The 26,849-nt window shown below is 37.2% G+C and overlaps 1 protein-coding gene across 8 annotated transcripts in view; it reads right to left on the minus strand.

Annotated features, from left to right (window-relative positions):
- Positions 1-26,849, minus strand: part of SOX6 (SRY-box transcription factor 6) — a 588,617-nt gene that overhangs the window by 70,145 nt on the left and 491,623 nt on the right. For all 8 annotated transcript variants that reach the window (XM_057507418.1, XM_036877042.2, XM_036877041.2 and 5 more), the window contains 3 exons: positions 16,566-16,715; positions 10,870-11,053; positions 7,718-7,899 (listed from right to left, as the gene is read on the minus strand). In XM_057507418.1, the coding sequence (XP_057363401.1) occupies positions 7,718-7,899; positions 10,870-11,053; positions 16,566-16,715 (516 nt within the window). The remainder of the gene's footprint in view (positions 1-7,717; positions 7,900-10,869; positions 11,054-16,565; positions 16,716-26,849) is intronic.

The raw sequence follows: 26,849 nt of genomic DNA on the forward strand, positions 1-26,849 counted from the left end.
TGAAAATGAAAAATGCCTATTTCTACTTTGTAGGAAGGGGTCATTAGCTTCTTACATTTTTATATATATTTAATATTACTCTATCTCAAGACATTCTGACTCCAAGGAGCAGTAGATTAACCCATTCATTATTGGAGAGTAACAAAGAGTGAAAATGTAGCAAAATAAACAACAGATCTGACAACCTGTATGAGGTCTTCGAGAAGGACTTACTATTAACTGAGCACCTCCTGTGCCAGACATATGCTCTTCATATGCTTTCCCTCAAAACAATCCTCCAAGGAAAGGGTGTTTATCTCCATTTTATAGGTATGCTCACTGAGACACACAGGTTAAGTAATTTACTTAAATAACATAGTTAGCAAACAGCATAGATTGCTACTAGAATTAACTCCACAAAGTAATACTGAGGATTAATCAGCTCTAAAACCCATGTTCTTTCCAGTACATCATGTGTCCTCTAATTCTATTACTGCTCCAGATGTGTCCACCTCTTCCCTTTGTCTATTCTAGCATCATTCAATCTTATGTTTCCTGACTGATACCTTTGCAGAGCCAGAACCAGTGGACAGCCTGGCAGGGAAGAATGCCCTACACAGACAGAGGCAACAACTGTACAGGCAAGAGGGGACTCAATGCTTTTCTGCATCACAGTTTTTATTTTTACCCTGTTTTATTCCATCTAAGGTTTGAGATTGCCCATGTAGAAAGTGCTGTCATATGTAATAGGCTTAAAGATCTCATAGGAAACTAAAAAATGAATTTGGTACTGCTCTATGGAAAAAAAAGAGTCTAAGAATTAAGAAAGCTGAAATTTAATTCCTGTTCTGCCATGAATCCACTATGTGACTGTAGGTAAGTTATCTTCTTTTTCCCAGTTTTCCCGTCATGAATTGAAGTGATTGGACCTGATCAAGTAATGTCTCCTCCAATTCTTTTATTCTTACAGTTGTAATACCACTGAAACACTTCAGAAGCAGGTAGAATGTAACAGTAGCATCCATGGTAGCTCACTTGGACACCTGATGAGCTCAAACATTTTTCTTAAAGAGATTCTCACAGGATGAGAGGAATAGCAGTTCAGGTCACATGCATATAGATGTGTAATCTGCCTATTTATTAGCGACTCTACTCAGTAGGTAATCATTCTACTGACTGATCAAGATTAAGACGAGCAAAATAACCAGATTCCCAAGTTACATAATACCTATGAAGGAAAATGTTCTAACCAATCACAGTCAGCATTCAAACACTAAGGAAGTCCAAAAACTTAGAGAACATTTTAACATTAAGAAGGTCCAACCTGCCTTGTCTCTCTTCTAGTCAGATGCCTTTAGCTTACTTAGCTTTAAGAACATTTAGAAGCAGCCTGTTTAAAATTCTGCTGTGTATTGTTATGACTAAAATACTCTCTATCTTAAAGATGTCAAAACAACAAAATTTGGTATGCGATTAACCTATGATATGATCTAATTGCACTGGCACTTAGAGATATTCTTGGTGTGGAAAGCTAAAACAGAGGGCAGACAGACTTTTGCTGGCAGGAGCCATTTGGATTTCTGCTGGCAGGACACTCACAATCCACGCACAGAAGCTGTGTTGAAATGATGGAGCATAACAGCTCTTAAGGCGCCGTTACAGTCTATTGTCCCTACAATCTATATATTTAACAGACCCTAAGTATACCACAACAAGCCGACCAGAACAACTCCATTGGTGCCGTTCTGGTCAATCAAGTCAACAATGTTTCATTTTAAAGGGCCAAAATAGGGATTTCCCCTATTAAGTGAAATATACTATGAGCAAACAGGCATCATATGAACATAAACACAATAATATATGTGTTATAAAGACCCAGGCACCTCCATGCCTCTGTAGTAAATGTTTGCTCACTTTTGTGATCCATACAAAGCATGTTTTTTATATATCTAATGTTACTAAATGTCACAAAAAGCTCTGCAGTAGGACATTATGATGCTTTGCCCAGACCTCCCTTTGGCACTGAAACATTTATTTCCCCAGCTGCAGGGAATGTGGCTGGTAGCTAGCTCTCTGCTGTTGGCCCTCTTTGGCATTGCCTCAGCTGAAGAGAGTCGTCCCACCCAAGGTTATGTCCCCTTCCCAGGGTAGCCCTCATCCAATGACTAGTTGACAGAAGTACATAAAAGCTCACCCCCTCCCCCCAACTTGGGACAATACTGAATGTCCATGGCAGCCTTGAAGCTTCCTGTGGGGTTGGCTGAGGCTCGGCTGAGACTGCATCATGCATAGTCCAGTCCTTCCTTCTTCCTTTTCCTTCTAGAGGTGGCAGTCAGACAGAACATTCCCAATCAACCACCTACTCAACCCCATCTCACGGTCTGCTGCCCAGAGGCCCAAACTGATGACTCACGCCTCTGTAAAGCACATCCAAATAAGACAGTGGCAAGGTGTGCCTAATGCATTACAAGGTTTTATGACAGCAACACTGCAAAAAATTCTCTAAAACTGTATTGTAAGTTATAAAAAACAAATGCATAAGTCTAATTTATGGATCTTTGTATTTAAGGAAACTGAAATAATCCCAAGATAGACAATTTCAAAGGCAATAAACTGAATTTGTTACAATCCATTTTACCAATCTCACCACATATTATATATTTTACCCTCTTTGACTCAGAAGAAAATTTTATCCTCAGAAGAAAAAGTAGTGTTCTATGGATATGAATGTCAGGAAATTAAGATAAATATTTCATTTATAAGACCACCAAAGCTACCATCACAGAAGTCCTTTAATATGGTTCTGAATATTCTCTTCTGACTGCAATTAACCTAACAAGCAAGTATAGATATGGGCTCTAGAAACTAAACAAAGCCTACAAACCTATAACTGTATGTTCAGAATACTTACATTGTTTGTGGGGTAGAAAATGTTAAGGAAAGTTTGTAAATACAACATCCTTGAATATAATGGGCTTTTCCATTATATTAGACATTTTCAGTGCCCAAAATTCAACCCCAGTAAAGTCATGTACAGAGACAACTTTCTTCAACTGAGAAACCAGGGTTTTCTGGTTCTGTAGAAACCACTTTTCCACTTACCTTCAGGGGCTCAGTTACAGTCAGTGAGATATGTTTTTGGTCAAGGTTGGATTAAGTATTGTTGTTTTCAATCTTAATATAATCTCTTATCGCTCTCCCACATCTTCCAAAGCAAAATAAGGTTTAATTATTTCAGAACCTCAGACTACTTCCTCCCAATGAACTAAGTCAGTGAGAAATGCTTAAAAATTAGTATGTAGTATTTGAAGTTAATAGCGTCTTAAGTTTGAACTTCAACTTTAATTGATGATACAAATTCAACAGTATAGGGTCATAGTGTCAGATAAACAGAAAGATTCACTGCTGGAAGCAGGGTCATGTTCAGGGCCAAGGTACCACTAGGTTTAGTGCACATGGGTAAGGATGCCCCTGTTGTAAGCCTGCTTAATGTGACAGAGGGGCTTCACTAAATGGCAGAGTTGTTAAAACAATACTGAATTTATTTCTCATTACCCTTCAAAAGCTAAGTGGCATATACACACATTCTATTTTTAAAATACTCTGTTAATATTTCAAACAAAAATTTCCATCATTTTGCAAAGAAATATTTCATTCATAACATTTATCAAAGGCAAATGATTTTTCATGACAAAAATAAGCATGATTATTTAAATGAAATAATTTTTTTTGTGTGGAATGAAGTTTCTAAAATGTATTAATTCTAAATACATTTTATTTAGCCCAGTAGCTTTCAACTAGGGGCAGTTTTCTCCTCCCTTCTCCAAAAAGGGGCATTTGGCAATATCTGGAGACATTCTTGGTCGTCACAAAATGAGGAGGGAGAGGTTGCTTTCAACACCTAATGAATAGAGGCCAGACAGGCCCCCATGACAAAAATTATCTGGTCTCCACACCAAAATATGTCAATAATGTCAGGTTGAAAAACTCTGATTCAACCTAACAAATCTGAAGTTTACATTGTTTTGTGTAGCAACTCAGTCAGAACGGTTAACTCCGTGAGTTAACCAATATACCAACATTTGACAAATCTACTCCCATTTCCTTCTGCTGACCCTCCTATTATCATGTGAGGGAGGATCTCATATCTGTGACAAAATAGCTTATTTGTTCTATATATTCAAAGGTCACCCAAGGTTTAGTTTAAAAGGTATGGGAAACATAAGAAAGAGCCTATTCTGTCCCAGAGCTGGGCGAGGTATCTTCACTGTAACCCAGATTACTACTCTCATTATTATAGAGAATTATTATAGAAACTTCTTTAAGTTGAGATTCAGACAGGTTCATCTACTTGCCAAATATCACCAGCTAGTAAGTAACAACTCAGTGACTACTATCCTAAGTGAGAATATATATTTTCAAATTCATTAATACTTTTTTGTATATACAAATAAAATCTCTGAATCACTGATGATTGTTACTACTCAAACAAAATTTCTGAATCATTAATGGTAGTTAATGGGATGAGGAGGATAATTACCTTTTCACCATATATTTTTCTATATTATTAGAATTTTCTAATAATTCTAATAAGATAAAATAAGCATCTATTGCTCTCATTTGAAAAACCAATAAATTTTGAAAGACTGAAACAAACTACTGACAAGAATAATTTTAGGATTAACCCTTGACAAAACTGGAAAGTAGGCAACAGTCCCCAGTGCATGCACCCGTTCTCTTGTTGCTAACCCAATTTCCCACTCAGGATCCCTGAACCAAAGCTTGTTTACTTACCCATGTCCAAAAAAAGGATCTAAAAATGTTATTCACATTAAGATTAAGTAGGTTATTATTTCATGGTGTGCTCACTGAACAGAAGACAGTATCTTAGATCAAAAGAATGATTCCTGTTTACTGCTGGAATTGATTACAGAATGGCACAAGGGTTTGAGGGCAAGACCTTTCTCTTCCTGTGGTCATTCTACATGAAACCATCTACTCCGGCAGTTTCTAGCAAGGGACTCTGCCTTGTGGGCTCACTGCCAATGATGGGGTTACCTAATAGAGAGTGGGACACTTAGGTGAGTGAGCAGATCCAGTGACTGGCATATGCATGACAAGTCCCTAGTATATAGAAGTTTGTGGCTTAACAGGCACCCAAAGACCCACATTCCTCCAGATAATTTCTCTCCTTTCTGATCTGAACCACTCATGAAAAGGATCAGTTAGGACAGGCAGTTCAATATGATCAATTTAAAATATTTTATGTATGTATGTATGTATGGTATGTATTGAATGCTAACATCAGTAACTCAGTGCAATGAGAACTGACAGTAAAGTCAAGTTCTTTATTAAGCTTTGGAAAGTCAACACTTCCAGAGCTGAGCTTCCCAGTTTGTGTGAGGACTTTGGTTGCATACATGCTCTGAGAATTCTATCATACTCCCATTCCCTTCCTGGCCCCTGAACCCAGGCTGTCTACTCCTGTGGTTAAAGAGTATGCGAGGTCAATCAAGGATGAGAGGTTGATTCACCATTAACAATGGCTCTGTATCCCACTGTAATGGGTTGAATTGAATTGTGTCCCCCCAAATGGTATGTTGAAGTCCTAACACTTGGTACCTGTGGATGTGACCTTATTTGGAAATAGGATCTTTGAGGATATAAGTTAAAATAAGGTCATACTGGATTAGGGCTGACCTTAAATTCAATGACTGGTGCCCTTATAAGAAGAGGAAAATTTGGAGGCACAGGGACATACACATGACACGCATACACACGAAAGACAACCACATGGAGGACAGCAGAAATTGGAGTAAAGCAGCTACAAGCTAAGGAACCGCAAGAATGCCCAGCAGCCATCGGAAGCTAGGAAGAGGCAATGAAGGATTGTTCCCTAGAGTCTTCAGAAGGAATACGGTCCCTCCAGCACCTTGATTATAGACTAGCATCCAGAACTGTGAGAAAGTAAGTTCCTGTTGCTTTAAGCCATCCAGTCTGTAGTCATGTGTTACGGTTTTAAGAAACTGATACACTCACAGTCCCAGATCATCACATTACCATACCTTTTGAAGGGGAAACACAGGAAAACAAACAAACAAGTGAACAACACCCTGGTTATGGCTATATATTCATACTTAAGTAACAGTACACATGACTAGTACTTCCCTCATGACTTCTTCCAAATGCTAGTTTAAGACTCCTTCTAGGAAATGGGAACGTACAAGTTTTATTAGAAAAGAATTCAGTCTCTACCACAGTACCCATTCTACAGAATTAGCAAGGACAGAAACACAGAGGAGGCTCATAAGTTACATTCTCAGCCTTAACTGAGTAAATGTATGAATGGAAATAATTTGTAAAAATTTACTCTAAAACTGTTACCAAAGACACTACCCACAGTGCCACTCATTTGTCTCTACATAGTTCCCATGTCAACACACAAACAAAATCTCCCAGAATTCGGTGCTAAGAAATATTGTCAACTCTTTTAAAAAAAGTAGTGACTCTATAGCATCTTACTACACTGATGGACAGTGACTGTAATGGGGTGTGAGGGGGGACTTGATAACATGGGTAAATGTAGTAACCATAATGTTGCTCATGTAAAACCTTCATAAGATTGTACATCAATGACATGTTAATAAAATAAACAGGCCTGTTTCATCCATTCATCAGATAATCAGTTTTCACCCAATGTATTACAATAGCCCCTCAAACAGGTCTCCCTGCTTCCATTCTTAACCTCCCATCGTGCATTCTTGCACATTAGGCAGAACAATCCTTTTATATGTAAATCAGATCATGTCAGTGCCCTGGACAAAAACCATCTAGGATTCCCATCACACTCAGAATGCAATGCAAAGCTTTTTCAGGGCCTACCAGGTCTAACATGCTCTGCCCTAGGCTATCACCGCACTTCACATCCCGCTGCCTTCCCTTCCCTCCCACCCACCACTCTTGCCGGTGGGCCTCCTTGCTGCTGCTCTGCACTCTGAGGGCCTCTGCACTCGCTGTTCCCACCGTGCAGACAGTCCTTACCGCCCCATCCTAAAGAACAACCCCAGGGCTCCCTACTCCCTGAACTTCTATTTTTCTCGTGGTGGCATTTATTCACTTCCCGACATTACTGACATTGCAATTTGTATTTGGTTGTTTATTTTCCATCATCTTTGTTCTGCTATCAGAATGTAAGCTCTATGAGAGCAGAAATCTTGTCTGATTTGATCACTTGTTGTATCTTCAGTGCCAAAAATAGTGCCTATTATAGAATAAACACCTGATAAATAATTTCTTGAATCAGAAAATAAATGAATGCATTTTTTAAGTTGCTTTGTTTTATTTTTTACCCTGGCTGATGGGACGTTTAGTAATAAATTGAATGACTCACACTAACATAGTAGCCTTCACTGTGAGCATACATGTTTCTTCTCTTTTCATATTCATACATTCTATTCTTATTTTAATAACCTCATACATCCCTTTTTTTAGGTCTTTCCAAATCTTTGGGAATGAGACAGAAAGACACCAATAGGCACTTAGGCTTGGTGCCTGGGAGAAAACCTTCACTAATTCTATTTGTTAATCAGCAATAATGCTTGAATGTGATTCAAGACAACCCTCAAGCCAGAAGCCTGAATCCGGGCCTCCAGATTGGTGCTTGGAAACCTAGAAAGAGCCAGATGAGAACGAGCCAGTGGGCCTGGCAGCGCTGGTGAAGGAGGGAAGCAAGTTTTACCTTTTCACTCCTGCAGTTGTTCAGCCCCATATTATTCATGGAGGACAGTTTCCCGTCCACACCATGTGGCTGTTGCTGCTCCCGCTGGATCTGCTCTCGCATCTTCCGAGCCTCCTGAATGGCTTTCATCACTGTATCCTGATCCCCAAACAGGGCAGGGGAGTTGAGACTGGACAGGATATCTGCACACACAGGATGCATTATTACAGGCTTGTGAGGCTAGATTCTTAAAAAAAATAGTGCTACTGTTCACCCCCCTATAGAGTGCTGCCTTCTCTGAATAAGGAAAAGGGTTCTGTTTGCTATTAAAAAAACTACAATGCATTGAGCACAAAAAGCCAGGGCAAGCAAGCTGTGCTGGTCTTTTCAGCCCTTGGAGGATTCCCCAGCACTCCAGTTGATTGGGCTCTGTCAACCCACCTCCTCACAAACGAAGTTTCCTACATTGTAGTTGTGCACATTTACATCTGTTCTGTCTGTATCTACTGATAAGCTGAGGAGCAGTGGAGGAGGAGGTGGGGAGGGTAGAGAGACATCTCTTCAGGATGCCCGTTATAGTTGGTGTGCTAATGTAAGAAAGCTGTTTCCCACCTAGCAGAGAAAAATCTGTGAGGCTGCATGTGTACTTTAGCGGCATCTGTATCTGCGTGTTCCCATGTCCACTGCAGGAGAGAGGGGGCGGGAAGGAACACACCACAGTCTCCATTCCCCAGCCACTGGCTGGCTAATGAAGCATTCCACCATCATGCCGCCGCAGTTATTTACCAAGAGAATGACAACCAATTCCCTACCCCCAACCCAAACCCCCACTGCTCTCAGCTCCCTGTCTTCATGATAGTGAAGCTGCATGTGTGGGAATGGTTTTCATATAAGTTAAAGCTTCAAATAAAGTGAGAATAAATATTGACTTTTATTATATTCTATGAACACAGAGGGGAAAAAATACAAAATTAAACTAAATTTCCTCCATATCTTGTAATTTTACTGTAGGTTAAAATTAATACTTTACATAAGCTTTTGCAATTTTAGACAAAAAGAAGGCAATTGTTTGCTAACTGATAGATTCAGCTGCTGAGGTAAAGTTAAATGTGATCCACTTGTTTGTGTCCTGGTATGAGCATTTCGTGGTACATGTATGTGTGTATACATGTGCACATATGTACATGCATGTATGTGTGTGCGTGTGCATACCTTACACAGGACAGAGGAAATCCTACTATAACCAAACTCACACTATGTGTCTGTGTGTATGCAATGCACACACATATTTATTTGAGTTTAGAAAAAATTCCCAGGGCTACCTACAGACAACCGTTTAAAAGTCAAACAACCACTTTTTAGGATACAGAAAACCTGTATCTCTTGCTCTGGAACTTTTCTGGTAAAAACAAAATTAAGCATTTCTATCCAATATTGTCTGGATAAGAATGTGATTACTTCAGCCCATTTCTAACTCATGATCTAAGAAATATGCCTTGCTGAAATATAAATTTCCTAACACCTGTGACAGTCATCTTTGTCCCTCACAATGCTTAATACAGCAAACGAGTGCTTTCCAAACAAAATTCAGAAGCCATTCAAGATCAAGTCTATTATTTATCCTTCAGTTGGCTTTTCCTTTCTCATCTCAAAACTTGCAACAATACAGCAATCATATTCACATGCTGGAATCTCTCTACCGCATGCCTATCACTGACGTAGGGTGAGAACCTCCTGGCCCCTGAAAGAGGCATCCTGATTCAACATGAGCATAGGCTGCTGTATGGATCCTAATGTCCCAAATTTTTATGAGGAAGATTTGCATCTCACCATTGGAAAATTCACTTAAACTCAACACAGTTCAGCAAAGACTCTGACTGTGAGTTCATAAAAAGAGCACGGAGTTATATATGAGAGTTATATATGAGAGGACCTGGATTCTAGTCTGCATCTGCTAATTAATAGTTGCATGGCTGTGGGCAAGTCATTTCACCTGTAAGAACCACAATTTACTTTATTATACAGTTAGGGTAATAATACACTACCTAACTCACAAGATTATTGTGAAAAATCAAATAAGATTAAGACAGGCAAAAATGTTTTTTTAACTATAATGGCTACACTTACACATTATTTTATTCAGTATAATAAGCATTTCAGGCTCCAGGACTTAATACCACAGGCAGGTAATATGGTGAAGAAATGCTAGTTCTAAATTCCTAGTCCCTTTGAATCTCTGTGTCATTATTCAAAAATTAAGAGATGTAAAGAGCATAGGAACAATGTTAATACTTGGCACTCTGCCACTGACACGTGCTTTCAGGTTTATTGTTGCTGTTTAATTCCTTATGTGTATGTTCATGGGTTGGTATTCTTTCAGTTTAGTCTTTTTAAATCACATGCCTTCTAGGTGCCAGACAGCATGTTAGGCACTTTATATGCATTTCTCTCTTTTAGTCATCGTAATGACCTATGAACTAGGTAATATTTTCATTTCAGAGATTAGGAAACTGAGTTCAAAAATATTAAATAACTTTCCCAGGGTCACATAGGTAGTAAGTGAAGGCTTTCGGTCCAAGCCCAAATCCAGGTTTCTCCCATGTACTTCTCACCCTGGGGTATGAATATCCCTGGAGATACTGGGCAATGTATCAGAGAGTGTAAGAAGCCACAGGATTGCTATGACATATCTTACTTGGTATTAATTTTGTTTCATATTATTTCATATTTAATATTATATTTCATCAAATTTATTTCATATTTCCTATTTTGAAAAGAAAGTATAAAATTTCACAGAAATTTTGGCATTGAGCAGACAACTTTGAGGCTTGGTCCCTTGGGCCCCTGGGGTTCCTGGCCCTTGTGTCGCCCTCAGTTTTTACCACTCTAACAAAGCACAGACATTCTTAAGTCTCCGATGTGCTGGATCTAATGCATCAACTTCTCAAGAGCTCCTCCCAGCACGATTTATATCTTGACCTTTTCCAAAAGTTCTAATCACTTAAGACACCAAATTGGGTTATGTTTCAGGAGAAAAAGATTTTATTTTAACTTTTACTTTGTTTTCCTAGGCTAGGGAACACTTTGGAAACATGAAGAGGTCATCACTAAGCAGATGTGCTTTCTTTTGCCTAATTCCCAAGTCTCTGCCCGGTGTTGACCTTTCCATTTACCTAAAGAGGATCCTCTTGCCAAGCTTCCTCCAATGGGGCTGGGGATGCTGCCCTTGGTAGGCAGAGTGACAGGGCTCGTTTTGCTCACTGGGAAAAGGCTCTGGGTGGGAGAAGTTGGGGACTTTACAGGCTCAGCTGTCTTGGGTCGGGATGAGAGATTCAGTGGCTGCGCTGCTGCTTCATCCTACAAGAGTTTAACATAAGTAATTATTTTAAAAAAAGAAAGACAAATGAAGCACATTATCACTTAGTAAGCCACAGTTATTTTACACCTCAGAGACAATGCCACATTCTCCTACAATAATAACAAAAGAAGCTAATTATCTACCTCCTTGAAGATTCCTTGGAAGGAAACCTCATTAATTTCCCTGTGTTATGCTTCTATTTACATTAACTGTGTAGTTGGATCATTCTTTTTGCCAAATTAAAATCTGAATTAGCTCACATTACAGCTTAATTTCCTAATGTGTTTTCAGGGATCTAAATTAACCTAGGGCATTTACAAAGAATTATTTAAAATTTCAGCAGCTCTGTAGTGCTTTTGTGTTATTCTTTCTGAAAAGTTCATGGAACTATAAATAGGCTCTGCAGCTAATTTTTTAATATATATTTTAAATCAAACAATTGCAAGTATTTTAAAAATGGAAACACAGAAAGCCTTCTTCTGCTCTCCTGGGCCTGTGCCCAGGGAGCCGCATGCCACAGCCTGGCTTCTATGTGGCTTTCTGGGTGTGGGCACCCTTCATGGTCTATATTCTGGTCTCTATTCATGTTTAAAATTAATTTTTGCAAGAGCAAGCACACATTATAATTATGTTTTACATACCATGCTATATACAATTTATTTTTCATGCCTAAAGTGATGTCTCTTTATATTCTTCATTACATATATTTACAGAATGTCTATTTTAAGATGCCCATCCTTCTATATTGAGCACAGTATTCAGATATCTGAATTGTAACTCTAGTTTAACCAGGATCTTAAAGACTAAGCTCCTTGCCTTTATTGTCTCACTTATCCTGCCATAAAACACCCATAAACCACACATTCATTGTGCTGGAAATTTAGTTGTAATATAACCATATTCATTTAAATATTCAACTTTAAGACCTGTATTCTCATATTCTAAAATAAAATTGTCAGGAAATGTTAATTCCAGTTTTGTTTCTGAGAAGTCACAGAGAACTTGCTTTTAATGTCACTGTTTAAAATATACAGTAGAGCTTGGAAAAAGAACTTTCTCCCCCTTGGCAAATATGTGACCTCTCTGGGGCTCAGTTTCTCCCATCTATACAAAAAGAGGGTCTGATTCTAGTTGATCTTTAAAGTCTCTTCCAGTACTAATGGTCATTGTTAAAGGGGGAACAAAAAGAGATGCCAGAAAATACTACTCAGGAAGGATAATTAGAAAGAGAAAATGAAAATAACATGGACCAGGGAGTCATTATGAACCAAATATGGTGCTAGACATTTTTACAATATATTAGTTCATTTAACAACCACTAGCTCTATGAGGTTGGGCAGTATTATTCTAAATTTACAAAGGAGGAAGGGGTCAGAGTGATAAAATCACTGTCCAAAGCCATTCATGGAAGGACAAAATTTGAATTCTAATTTATTGGACTCTAAATTCTAGGCCCCTGTTCTACTAACTACCAGAGAAAATAGGTGTTTAATAATGTAGTGATTTTTTTTTCTTGGTAAGAGGTAATACAGCACATTTATGTTGCAATATATTTTTTTCTATATCTAGACAGAGGATAGGTTCTCAGGAAACACAGTTATATCCATCATGAATGTCAAAATTACCCAATGTGATTAATTATAATTCACTTTCTCTTACTCTGAACTCAAAGGATATTTAGACTAGTTAGTTCCTTTACTCATATTTAAGTAACAGTGATTTATATGCTAGGGATTTAGTTTTCTTCATGTTTCTTTTATTTGGGGTTCACTGAGATTCTTAGACATCTGAGTTGAGAGTGTTCTTCAAGAAAATTTTCAACCGTTATCTCTTCAAAAATATTTTTCTCTTCTTTCTCTCTCTAGGGCTAGAAGTGCAAGTAGTAGGCCTTGCACTGTTAGTCTTTTTTTCTATGTATTCACATTTTGGATAGCTTCATTGTAATGTCAGCAAGTTCATTACTCTTTTCTTCTGCAGTGTTTAATCTGTTGCTACTCCCAGTCAGTACTTATTCAGCGTACTTTTCCTCTCCAACGCTGTATTTTTCATTTCCAGACATTCAATTTAGGTCTTCCATGTCTTGCCTTATAGTGTTTGTGTTTTCCTCTACCTTTTTAATCATATGGAGTTTATAACATGTTTATAACATTTTTCTTCAGTTTTGAATATACTCTAACTTATTATTTATTTTTATAATTCAATAATTGTGGCTTCCATAGACAATGACACTAGGCAGGGAAGCATTACCAACTCCCAGTCAAGTAAATAGCTTCCATCACGACCCCTCTGCTACTGGCCCTCACAGCCTGCCCTGGCCTGAAAGAAACTTTGTGGGTGTATTTTAGGGAACAGATTTGCCTACCCCCTCACTTGGAAATAACTGGAAGTCTATCATAATGGCTGTTTTTTACTGTCTCATCTACTAATTCTGTCATCTGTGTCGTTTTTGGGAGGTCTCTTTCTATTGTTTTATTTTTCTTTAGTGTTCAAATTTTCTTCTATGAAATACTGGTAATTACTTTGAATGGATGCTACAGATTACAAATTTTACTTTTTTGGGTATGGGAGTTTGTATTCTTTTAAATATTTGTGGACTTTTGATCCTTTCTGGGTTTACTTTCAAGCTTTATTATTAGGCAGGTCTAGAACAGACATTAATATAGGGATAATTTATCCCCACTACTGAGGTAATACTCTTCTGGGGACTCTATTTGATGCCCCGCATGTCAGGAGGTCTTTTCACTCTGGCTAACGGGAATTCAAACCGTCCTCAGCCCTTGGTGAACCTTGCAGGTGTTTTGCCTGCCCCTTCTAGTCTTTTCCCCTGGCCTCAATAGCTTCTTCATATATGCTGATCAATACTCGGCTGAATACAGAGGAAACATCTACCGATGTTCAGCTCTTGGTATACAGCTCTATCCTCTCTGGTAGTCTACCTCACAAATTCTAAACTCTGAACTCTGTCTTTCTACTCAGGGAGCCTGCCATGCTCCATTCAGGCACCTCTCCTTGCACTGTTATCTAGACACCACCTCTAGACAGTAAGCTGGAATAAGTGTAGCCCTTGCCTCACTTATTTCTCTTCTCTTAGGAATCACTGTCTATATTCCTATTGAAAATGTATGAAACCATTGTGTTACATATTTTGTCCTGCATTTTAGATGTTTAAACAAAATGTATGAAACCATTGTGTTACATATTTTGTCCTGCATTTAAGATGTTTAAATGGGGAGAGTAAATCTGGTCCCTGTTCCTACATCATGATTGAAAATGGAAATCCTCTAGGTATTTAGTTAGGATCTTTCTTGGTATACAACTAGATATTTCAATCATAACCACAATCACTACCACCACCATCACCATCTTCTTTATTAGCATCAGATCACCATCAATATACTAACATTTATGGAGTCCTCACTATATGCTAGAGGATCGATTATATCATTTAAGATCCATCATAATAATAACTCCCATTTTCCAAAAGGCAAAATTTAGTGTTAAAGAAGTTTAATAACTTGCCCACAGTGACACAGCTGGCATAAGTGGTAGAACTGAAATTTGATTAGAAATAGTCTGACTTCTGATGTTGACAGTTATAATAAACTAGAAATCTGGATGAAAGAAAGTAGACTATCTCTGTTTAATTTTGTTGCCTTCAGCAAACTATGCGCTATGTCATGTGGTCATGTTATATACAGAGGCAAAACAATGACTAGAGACAGAAGCATAAGATATTTTAGTGAGCATAATTCTTTCACCTAGACAGTCGTGATATTATCCTCAGAACTTCTTCAATAATAGGTAAGAACTATTTTATTTTTTAATTTAGAACATTTGCTTTGTTTCTTGGTCTATAAATTTTACCCACACACAAAAAAAACTATCTAATATGCATGAGGAATGTTTCCTTTGTTATTAACATAAAATATAGTCAAGTCAAATTATATAGAGAACTCCCTAAGAGTCTGCATGTGGTCAAGTGAGTAATAAAATTCAGTTGGCCCACAAAGCTGGAATGGTAAAACAGATGTAAACTTGAATTTAACCAGGGAACATTTTACTCATCCAGTAAAGGCTTGGTTTGGTACAGTTCCATTTGGCCAACTCACTTATAAAATGACTTTTTCATGTTAAAATATCTAATGCTCAATACCTCAAGTCATTGCTGTTTGATATGGTCGTTCTCTAACTATAATGAAACAAAGTGCTTTGGTTTGAGTTGTGGTATGCTGACTCTTACTCCCAAACAGAAACTCTGAAAACACAGAAATAATCTGTTTTCATAAGTAATGCCATCTTATTAAACTGCCTATTGTCATAGCTCAAGATTTCTGACAACAAAACATAATTGTTCATCTTTTTCTCCAGAGAATCTAAAGGCATGGCTGGCATTGAATTAATTCCTTTGGGTGGGGCACAGGCAGAATGGCCCATCTTAATGATGTTTATTTTTTACCTCAGGGATTTGGGATCCATATTTTATAATAGCCTCTCATAAATCTACAAATTCCTATCTGCAAATTTTAGAAAATAAACCAATTTCAGTGATTTTATAGCATTCAGTGCTGTTTTGTTGGCCTTCGGTGTTTCCCAGGTGAAGATTTAATAATTGCAGAATTTCTCCAAATGCAGTGCTTTGGGCACATTACAATAACACATCTGTGCTTAGCACACCTCTCTAAGCAGGTAAGCTGATGACACAAAACAATTGTTCCTCTGAACCCTATGAATTTGTTAATTCAATATAGGAAGGAAAGGCAATTATAAAATTCAAGTAGTACCACCTATAGGCACCAGCTGCAGAACAAAGCTAGAGTGGGTCATCAGTTTCCCTCTGTCGCCAAGTACCCTGGCTGCCCTGTTTTAAGACGCTGAAAATCAGTGAGGAAAGGCATCTATTAATGCCCATAATTTGGGAGAGCCTGTTTATCCTGTCACAACTATATGGCATCAAACATAGTTAGATAATGACACCACTCATTCCTCAGAGCCTACATTTATAATTATTTTTAAAGAAGAGACCTTATCAACAAACCATAGAAAGTCTAACATTAGGTCATTTTTTTGTCCCCCTTTTTAAATCTAAAATTTTGCAAATCTCCTCCTCTATACTGTGAGGTACTGTAAGTTGGTACTTACATGGTTGGCTCTCCACCTGTTTAAGGGAACTAAGAAAGAAGTGCCACAGGCTTATGACGGAGATTGGTAATAAAGCCACTGCCATTCATGCCAATGAACATTAAAAAATGAAAGCCAGAATCCAAAGGGGAAAGACTCTTAAGAAGTGAGTTTGCAGATTTAGGTAAAAATATCACAATATGGCACGATTGTTATCCAAAGGGAAACACCTGTTTCTCAATGCTCAATCATGAAATTTACCATAAAGAGGAGCATTTGGGGGTTCCTTTATGGTGCTCTGCTCCTGCTGTTTATTCCCAGCACAGTCTGGTTCACTACCTTTCTTGAGAAGCTATTTTCTGAACTGTTTCCACAATCCTGCAAAGCAAGTACCTTAACTTGAGTTACAGGGCTGGGCCCTCTCTTTTCATTTTTTATCCCAGTAGGTGAGACTGCCCCCGTGGTGTTTGGTGGCTGTGGAGTCGACGGCATCTTTGCTCCAGGTGACACCTGCATGCTGGCCAGCTGAGCGGCATAGAGCTGCTGCAAAACAGGGAAGACAAACATTATCTCTTTAAATACAGCTGAAATGGAGCTTCAAAGAAAGAAAAACTTACCTTATCATTAGATGACTATTTCTCTGACAGCCTTGCAATTTCTCTTTCACTATTTTTTAAAGAGAAAATAAGAGAGACCAAATAATACAACAGAAAGAAAGAACACTGGTGTGGAAGCCATTGTTCTGTTCCTGGTCCTTCTAGCAATAACTTTATGACTTTGAACAAAGGACTTGATCACTCTAGAAGACAGTTATTCATTTGTATAAAAAGAATTTGCCTGACTGGTCTCTAAGACCCTTTCTAGTGCCTAAAATCTTTGTAAAAAGTTCTTTAAATGTCGATGTGTCTATGCATGTCATTTTAATTCATGAACTAAGAATCTAACTCAACTTTCCTAGGGATTCCTAGAAGAAGAACATCATTTGTAGTCAATACTGACCAAGCTTCTCTGGGGATGCCGATCCTGCTGGATGATAAAAGTGCTGCCCTCAAAAGCCCTGAGGCCCAATGGCAACCCCTCTTTTCTCGGGGACTTATTTCTAGGCAGCATATAACATAATCCCAAAGAGAATATAGCCAGATTTGTGGCAAAAAGAAAGAGAGAAAGAAAATCAAGCTCCTTTTTCCTAGCACAGGACATTAAATCCTTACTGTTGATTTTATTAGCTTTTGGGAGAAATTGGCAATAAATGAAATGTGTTAATCTGCTATGGTTAACCAGAACTTGGACACCTCAGTCTTAACACTATTTAATGCTTGAAAACTCCATTCAAATACTTTCTTTTCTTATCATCAAGATTAAGCCATTACCTTGACAGACATATTTCTATCATAATAAATAGAAAGCTTCCTAGTTCATCAACCATAGAGAAAATAGCTCAAATTTTGCCATATTAGTAGGGGAGAAAAAAAAGGTGGTTTGTATGTAATTTCCAGTATTACTATCATTCAGATGGACAAATAAAAAAAATTGCAGTAATCAAAAACAGACCTTTCAGCACATGTAATTAAATGAAAGCTTAATAAAGAATAATTTGCAAGAGCCAGATGTGCTTATGTCATGATTGTTGCTTTCTTTGGAACAATTTTTCTAATATAACAAGCCTCTATAGAAATTAAAGTTTCATAATTCTGTATGTGCAATGACTAAGTGGTAAGAAAAATTCACAAGTAAGAGTCAGTCAAACTTCTTAGGGGGGAAAAAGAGCTATCTTTTTTGTTTCATTTTTACTCTCATGTCCTTTTCCTTTGAAATTCAGCCAGGTATCTTCAAAAGAGGGGCAAGCGAAGCTTCTGAAAAATTTATCTTGATTAAGCCAGTGAATAAGAAAACTTCTATACTGAGTAGAGTGGAGATGGCTGAGAGGTGAGCAAGTGTTAGCTACATAGTAGCTGGTATCATGACCAACATGCCCTATTGAGTATTAGAGTCATACAATTTTAGAGGGACAAGAGTCCTTAGGCATGATTTACATCTTTATCTTGCCTCAATAATTCACAAGATCAGAAGAAAGTCAATTCTACTCAATCTTGAGTCCTTCAGGGGACTTCAACTTGTGAAAAAAAAAGCAGAAAAACCAATTTTTGGAAATAAATCTATCTTTTTTTAAGTTGACTAAATTCATAAATCCTTTAGATTGATTGAACAATACAGTGCTTTTTAGAAATAGTTTTAATTACTTCCTCTAAAGCCTTGATAATTATTTATTTTATATTCCTTTCTAAGTGGGTTATACCTAAGAAAGGCAAGACCCCAGAAACTCTGAGATTCCTCAGAATTGTGATTCTTTGGCATTCCTCATGAGTCATATAATCACTGATAAATTAGACACAGGAAGAAGTACAGCCACATTCCATAAAACTTACAGAGCCAGGTAAGTTGGACAGTAGGATATCAGATAAGATTTAGTAGAATAAGCTTTGAAATAAATATCAGTGTAAAGATAGAAGGCACTCATGAAAATAAGTTTCCACATTCTGTCTAACAAAATATGGGATTTTTACATATAAGTATTATGCTTTTCAAGCTGATGACTTTATATCTGACTTGGATAAAAATGACACCATTCATTGAAGAGCTATAGGTTTATAGAACAATTTCACAGATAGCTCATCTCCTAAGCTAACATTAATTGAATATGTTCTATTTGCGAGGCTATTAGATGCTAAGGAGGATTCAAAATCTTGGAACAACCACATAGCTCTGGAGGAGATACAAGACTTAGATCTTTAACACTTAATTTGCACCTTTTTTTTTACCTGTTTTTAAACCTTGTGTTTAGTTACCATGCTTGATAAGCGTGTAAGCTTACTGAAGTCATGATCAACCTAATTATGTTTGAATGCCTAGCATCAAGAATAGTGTCTTGCAAATAAGAGATTTTTCTGAATTAACATAGTACATATATTTTCTGAATTACATATGACACTGAATTATGTATAACAATTGTATATATATAATATGTACATAACATACTATATAAAATCATGATGTTAGGAAGGAGAAACATTCTCTATAAATGAGGCAACAGAAGTTGCATATGATTTTATTATATATATAATAAATAATTTTATGGTGTTGAGTTTTTAAAAACAAGGAAAATAAATACAATCCAAATTAAATTGTATTGTTTCACAAGAAATGATTCTTTTGAAACATTTGTTAAAATGTTGACCAGATAAAAAGCCACTCAGTAACTGCTGGCTTCACTAACCTGTCTTAAATTTTAAATTATACTGTTTGAGCAGTAACTAAGAAGTAATACCAATTCTTCTTTTCAGTCTAGTTACTTATAAATTTGGTCTCTCTAAATGCTACTGCATCCTTTTTTGAAAGAACATTAAATATTAGTTATTAAAATAAATAGATTTGGTTAGAAAACTCCTTTGCAGACTAATGGTTTAGGAAGGAAAAAGGCTAAACTCTGATTAACTATTGCATAAGGGTTTACAAAAATGTCATTCCTCATAGGATTGTCAGAACATAGTTCATAGTCATAATGATGACAATAATGAATATTCATTTCCAAACACAGCTGAGGTTTAAAAAATCGATCATATAGTAAAGCATATAACAGGCTTAGCCAAAGTCCTATAAACATTTAAACTTTGGTGAAGACCATTTCTGTAAATACAGATTTTTCCATTTCAATTTTGAAAAACATTCAGTGATTGTTTGGGATATTGAATCATTTCATTATTCAAAACATATAAAATGCATGCAGTGCATTCATGTAAAAATGAGCCTACATAAATATTTTTCAAAATCATAAAATCACTCATATTTTATAGGAGTACTTTAAGAAACGTTTTTACTATTTTATGGCTAAAAATATCCCATCTATATTATTAGTACAGTTTTAATACAGTAGACAGCATTAAAATTTTGGTAAGCTGAACAATGATGTATTTAGCACCTAGAACCAAAGGGACTAACCAGATCATTTATTGTAGTCTGACCTCCTCATTGTACTGATGAGCTGAGGTCTAGAGAGTAGAAGCAGAATGCCCATGATCATAGAACCAGTTAGTATTGGTGTAAAATGTAAGAAACTCCTTACCTCTCATTCTAACATTATCATTTAAAGTAGAAATGGATATATGTTTAAACCAACCTTTGCACCTTTCAAGGACTTTTCCAGCACTGATGAATTTGTCCAATGACAAGTCTTTATTTAATGCTTACTATTAACTAAACACTGGAGGTGCAACTAGCAACTCAGAAATAGCCCCTGCCTTCATGGAACTAGAAAGAGAAACTGATATGAAATAAATGCTTAGATAGTAACTATGAATTATGGTAAGGATAAGTGCTGAGAAAGAAAATTACTGAATGTCAAGGGATGACCTAACAAAGGTATTTAGTGTAGTCTGGAGGATCAGAATAGCTTCTCTAAGGAAGGAACACTTAAGTAAGAATTACAAAGGTGGAAATGTAGATAAAAAGCATTGCAGAAAGAAGAACTATCAATTATTCTGACTCTGAGGTAGAAAATAAGGTAACATTTCCAAGGAACTTAAAAAAGGCCAACATGGCAGGACACTGAGCATGAAATGGCATGAGAAGAGGCTAGACAGAGGTAGGCTTTTAGAGGTCACATTAATAGTTTCATACTTTATCCCCAAAGGAGAAGTATCAAGAAACAACAATGAACTAAAACAAAGACACAGAAAATCTTCTCTAAGCTTTACCACTCATTATCCAATCTTACAAAAACATTGGTTAGGGAAATCCTGTGAAGATCTTATAATCCACAGATATATACCTCTAATAGTGTTTCTAGAGTTCTATGTCCTGAGATGAGCCTTAACAAAAAACCTCTCTTGCATTCGAATCCTAGTGACACTTTAATAACAAGCCTGATTGGACTCAACACCAAACAACAGGTCCTACTGTCCAAATTCTACCTCGTGGTGGAATTCTTGCACGTCTTTGATTATGTAACACTGGTCTACAGCTTGAACCTATGAAATGTATTATGTCAGAGTCATTTCCTAACACTGCCATATTTGGGAAGAGAGGCATGCTCTGCCCCCTGAATAACCAAATTCATTTCAAATTATAATGAGTGGTGTCACAGTGTATCTAATATTTACCATAATGTGAAATATTTATACCTGCTTTCTGTGATAAAATCATGTAAGATCTCCAACAGAGAGCACCATAGAAAAAAAGGTGCAAGGCCTTTAATTCTCATAATTACATTATTTTCATATAATCACATAACCAGTCATCCAGTTGTCCCCCCAATCATTCATGTGTTAATTCAACAAACATTGAACACTGATTCAGTCAGGTACTGTGTTAGCTATTTTACATTTATTATTTTGTTTAATCTTCAAAATATTATATAAGTTAGGAATTACCTATTTTAGAGTTAGTCTCACTTTAAAGCCCATGTGCTTTCTGCTTTTATATGTTAACAGTATTTAAATAAGCTATACAGTGAATCACAGTGAAATCCATTTCCTGTTCCCAGTGGCAGACACAAGAACCCTTGTCCACAAACAGAGATATTGACGTTGCGGCTGTCCTGAGCTCTCAAATAGCAAAGTGTATCTCCAGATGTCTTACAACTTCTTCTAAAACTGCACTTCACAATCCTCAGATGGAGAAAGAGGAGTTAATGGTACCACTAGCCACCTTGAAGGAGAAAGGGGTACAGCTGTAATCTAAACAGCTTTCTTCCCCAACGAATCTCTGAGCTATAACAGAAGACACCTGAAATAACCCTAGTGACACATATTTACTAAACTGATAAAGTAAAAAGGCCTATGCAAAGTATGGGTAGAAATAAAATAACTTGGTAAAAGTAGAAATTGACAGGGCTTAACTCGGAACCAGTATGCTCCAACGTACAGAAACCAACAGTGAAAAAAAAAAAAAGCAGGCACAACTTCACACACTGGATTCTCTTTGGAGTAAATTCTCCTGTGTTTTGTCATTTCAATTAGAAAGGGCATTTTAAAGTGGCCTGTCAGAATCTGGCCCAGAGAGAAAGAGAAAAAAATTCTCCCTCAAATACAGCTTGCCTATTGGTGGATAATGAAGAAAGGAAGAGAATGGAAAATGTTATTCTATAAAAACAGATACAATAGGCACTCCTGAAAGATGACAACTCTCACCTTTATATTTGCCCCATCTGCTGTGGTTCCACATGTCTGAGAACTCCAAGCTCCTAGCCCAGGTTAACTCAGATTCTGTCCTTGTGCACCAGACACTACTCAGGGGACAACAGATGTCGAAGGAAACAAGCAAGGTGCATTGGGGGGCAGCCTTCTAAAGTCATTTACTTGATTGATGCCACCTAACAATAGGCCCCAAGCCTGACTCAGTTCTCCAGGGATATTCTGGGTTCTGTTACCTTCTCAAAACAATACTGATGACCATTCCTCTGTCTGCCAAGCCAAGGTATGCCATAAGGCTGGACAAATTTGGCTGTGAGGCTGTAAGAAGGTGGAAGGGAGATGGGGTAATTAAGCAGCCTGATTTAGTGCTTGTTCAGCACAGGGAAGAAAGTGTGTCAGTAATAAGTCGTTACAGACTGAAGGACGGGTGGAGGAGAGAGCTTAAAAATAATTTGAAAGAGATCACAAATACTTTTACTTTGCATAAACCTCCAATGTCAACAAAATGATCCAGGAAATATAGCTGTGGTTTTATGGAAGGCAAGAACTGAAGTCCTTGTTTCAGCATAGAAGGCACTTGTTTAGCCATAACCCTAATATTTGACACCAAAGAAAACTGGCTGTAGGGATAGGAGGTGAGAGAAGAAATAGAGGAAGAATTACCACTCTCTCTCCTCATTTTGGGTTAATTTCCAAGTCCATCTCCTTGGCCCTTCTGAATATTTTTTTCTATTGCTGTTTTTTCTTTCCTATCAATCCCTCTTGGTCATCACAATTCTACTCATCTTTTGAGTCTCAATTCAAAAACCACTTTCTCCTTAAAGCCTTATCTGACCCACTGCCTCCTTTGTGCTACCAGCATACGTCATCCTGTATCCCTGTGTACATTATGGAATTTCTGTTTTTCATGTCTTTCTCTCCCACCGAATTCTGAACTTATCCTTAAGGGGAGGGACTGAGTCTATTTGTTTTTATGTGCCTAGCACCAAACATAATGTCTGATATTTAACAGATGTGCTATTAACACAGACCACTGAAACCCTGTCTTGTCCCTTCTTGTCTTTATCTTCTTGGAATTTCTGCCGACACCCTTTTCTTAGTAAACCTTTCCTCATCCTCCCTCCGAGAGGAACCCCAGAGATGGAGGTCATCTTTCTTTCTTTCTGTCGATTGGACCTATAAGCATGTGGGTTCACCCCATAATGCATTTTTTTGCAAAGAAACACCAAATAACACAATATCAGCAGAAAAAAGAATTGTAAATGTCATCCAATCCAATCTCTTTGCTTTATCGATAAAGAAAACTCAAGTCTAGGGAAGGAAGATGATTTGAACAGTAGAGAGAATGAAATCTGAGACCCAGGTTCCCTGCTTTCCCCATCCAGTTCCACACAGACTCATTTCTCCTTCTGTTCTATTCTCTGAGAGGACAGACTGCTGATAGAATTTGCACGTTTTATTGGAGATTTTGGTTTGAATTACAAAACAGGGATGCTTTGCTACCATTTCCCTAAGATTAAAAGAGAAATTTATTCTATATGTACTTGAAAAATAATCACTGGGCACCCAAGAATGATTTATGTTGTAGAATTTCATTTTAATATTTGTTTTAAAATGTACGCATTATAAAATGCAACCATAGTAATTATATTGAGATAATTACAATCATGGTAGGGTGTTCTCAGATTTTTTTAAACTAAAGGTTATGTAAGTAAACATAAAGACCCAAAGTTTGTCGCAGGTGAGAGCAGACTTATTTCACCCCTTTGAGACTTCTGCCATTTGCCTTTCCACAGCGACCAAAGGAAAAATAGGACAAGCATTAACTCTAAGCCACTGGAGAACCAGGACCTGTTTAATTCATTTCATTATCCCCTACAGCAGGCTCATGAATATCAAGTAAAGAAAAATGAATTAAAAAAGAGTTTTCCAAGATCCCCTTGCCTATTTCCCAAGCTCACAGTAGCTCACTCCTCTGACGTATGTCTCAATGTGCTGATGGTGTGGAGGGGATGCAGAAATATACTGGGTGTGGAGAAGAGAGGAAGCTGTAAAAAAAAAAAAAAAAAAAGAATAGGAGGAGGGAGGTCTTCCTTATGAGAAGAGAGAATTTTTTAAAGTTTGGAATCCATCAGGTAATAGAACAACCAGTCAGTCATCTACTACAAAAAAAAAAAAAAAACAGAAGTCATTCTTGGACTGCTCCAATTATACTGGAATGCATTCACAAGAGTTTTTCCTTATGGAACACAGTTGCACAGTACAAATAACTAAAAATAAACAAAGCACCCCCAGTAATTTTAATAAAAAAAACTCAATCTCTCTGTGCTTCATCCAAGTACCTTTTCTTTCAGGGTGCTCAATAAAATATGTAAATATAAAATGCTTTCTGTACAGAAATAAAGTTTAGCCATTGAGACAGTTAATAATTCGGTTCTTGAAGCAAGACACTTGAAGAGGTGATAATGAGAGCAGTTGGAAATCAGCATTGTGGGAATGAATCTGACTGTTTTCCTTCTGTTTCCAAGAGCTGGGCAGGCAATGCTGCAGAGATCCAGCTCTCTGAATGTGCTCCAAGTGGTGCAGCTTGCATCTGTAATACTCTTTTAACTCTCTAGTCACAAAGCCATAGCTCATCAGGGAAACCTTAAACAAGTGCATCTTGCCTTTACCAATAGGATATAAAAACCCACCAGTTAGTCCAGAAGTTGGATTTGAAATTTAAGTGTTATTTCCCACAAACTATGTCACAGAGCAGGTCTCAATACGTATATATATTTGAGTACATGTGTTGAGTTCAAAAAGCACTTTTAGTAAATGAATAAATGTTAGGTTCCCAATATTCAAAGACATTGTTTCTCTGTAACCAAAAGGTGAATTTTGGTTCAAATTCACTCAAAAGTTATTTACTGAGTGGCTACTACTGGCCAGGTACTGTTTGGGAAACAGAAGTGAGCACTGACTGTGGAGAAGGGAGAAAGGAGGAGAAGAGAAATAAACAAGGACACAGGTGTGTAATTCTGGTAGTGATATGTCTATGAACTATAAAGTGACCAGGCATAAGCTTATGGGGCAGGAGGAGATTTTTAAATACAGAGGAGGTCAGGAAAACTCAAAGAAAGGGACATTTGAGCAGAGACCTGAAAGAAGTGAGGGAGTAAAGCCAGGTCATTATCTGGGATAGCATTCCAGGCAGAGGAAAGTGCTGAGGTTGTGCTTGGTTGTGAAAGGTGAAAGTCCTTGCTTGTGCTTGGAATGTCTGAGGAACAGCAAAGAGGTCCAGTGTAGCTGGAGCAGAGATAGCTGGGCAAAGGGGAACAGGTCAGGTGTCAAAAAGATACAGCAAGGGAGCTAGAACATGTAAACCTTCTGTACCATAAAATGGTCTTTGGATTCCAATCTGAGTTTCTGGGTTTCTAGGAAACACTACAACATGGCAGACCTGGAAATCGCTCAGCAATACCCACAGGAAAATCTGGAGATATGCCAGGGCTGCCTTGCCTTGGCCCACGATGACTGCCAAGAAACCAGATGCTGTTGCTCGAAAAATATTCTACAACTGCCCAGCTTCTATGGCCATCGATTTCCATCCATAATGAATCCTCCAAAACAACATAGAATGAAGGCAAATATAGTAAGTATGCAATGAAAAAAACACATTTTTATTTAAACTGTTTAAAACATGTATTTGGGAAAACAGAATTGCATGAAAGGAAAATATAATGTTTTCTAAATGCTATTTTTTTTCACTTTAATGAAGCGGGTAGAACAAATGTTGCTGGTTGGAAATGAACGTGTTTATTGCATGAAAATGTTTTTACTGTTTTTAAACTGAATTTGGCTTTTAATTTCTCAAGAGACTTTGGAAGTTTGAACACAAGGATCATGCTAATGAACAAAATTTATACCTATGATAAATGTACAGATGTATTAAACAGAAATTTCATGTTAATAATATTAACATGAAATGTGTATTTGTAATAAATATTGAAAATTAATATATTTAGACTCCATTTTAAGTGATCAAGTAAACCTGGCAAGAAACAATGTAAAATATCTTCTTACTTTCTCTTGTTATATTTTCTTCTGTATTTTTTAAATTCAAAGATCTGTTTTACCCTGTTTCAGAGCCACCTCCACTGCCATTTTCCAAACTGTAAATTATTAGTATGACCAATTGGAGAACTTGAGCATACTTTGCAGTATGTAAATATGCCATCTGTATCCTCCAGTAATACCCATGGCTTACTCCCTAATTAGTAGAAAGGAATGATACCTAATCCATAGCAGCCATTCTAACAAGTATATAATAAGACACAGTGTGTTTTTCTGTCACTAGATATGAGACTGATACATATCTCAATAATCCACTTTGAAAAGTCCTTATAGTGGATGAAGCAGATAAGGCTTAACATAAAGGACTGAAGAAGAAACTCAGAAAATCAGGTTTATACACTGCTATGAGAGGCAGGATAGCATAGTGATTAAG

The sequence above is a fragment of the Manis pentadactyla genome, chromosome 9 (assembly GCF_030020395.1).
Source record: "Manis pentadactyla isolate mManPen7 chromosome 9, mManPen7.hap1, whole genome shotgun sequence".
Lineage (NCBI taxonomy): Eukaryota > Metazoa > Chordata > Mammalia > Pholidota > Manidae > Manis > Manis pentadactyla.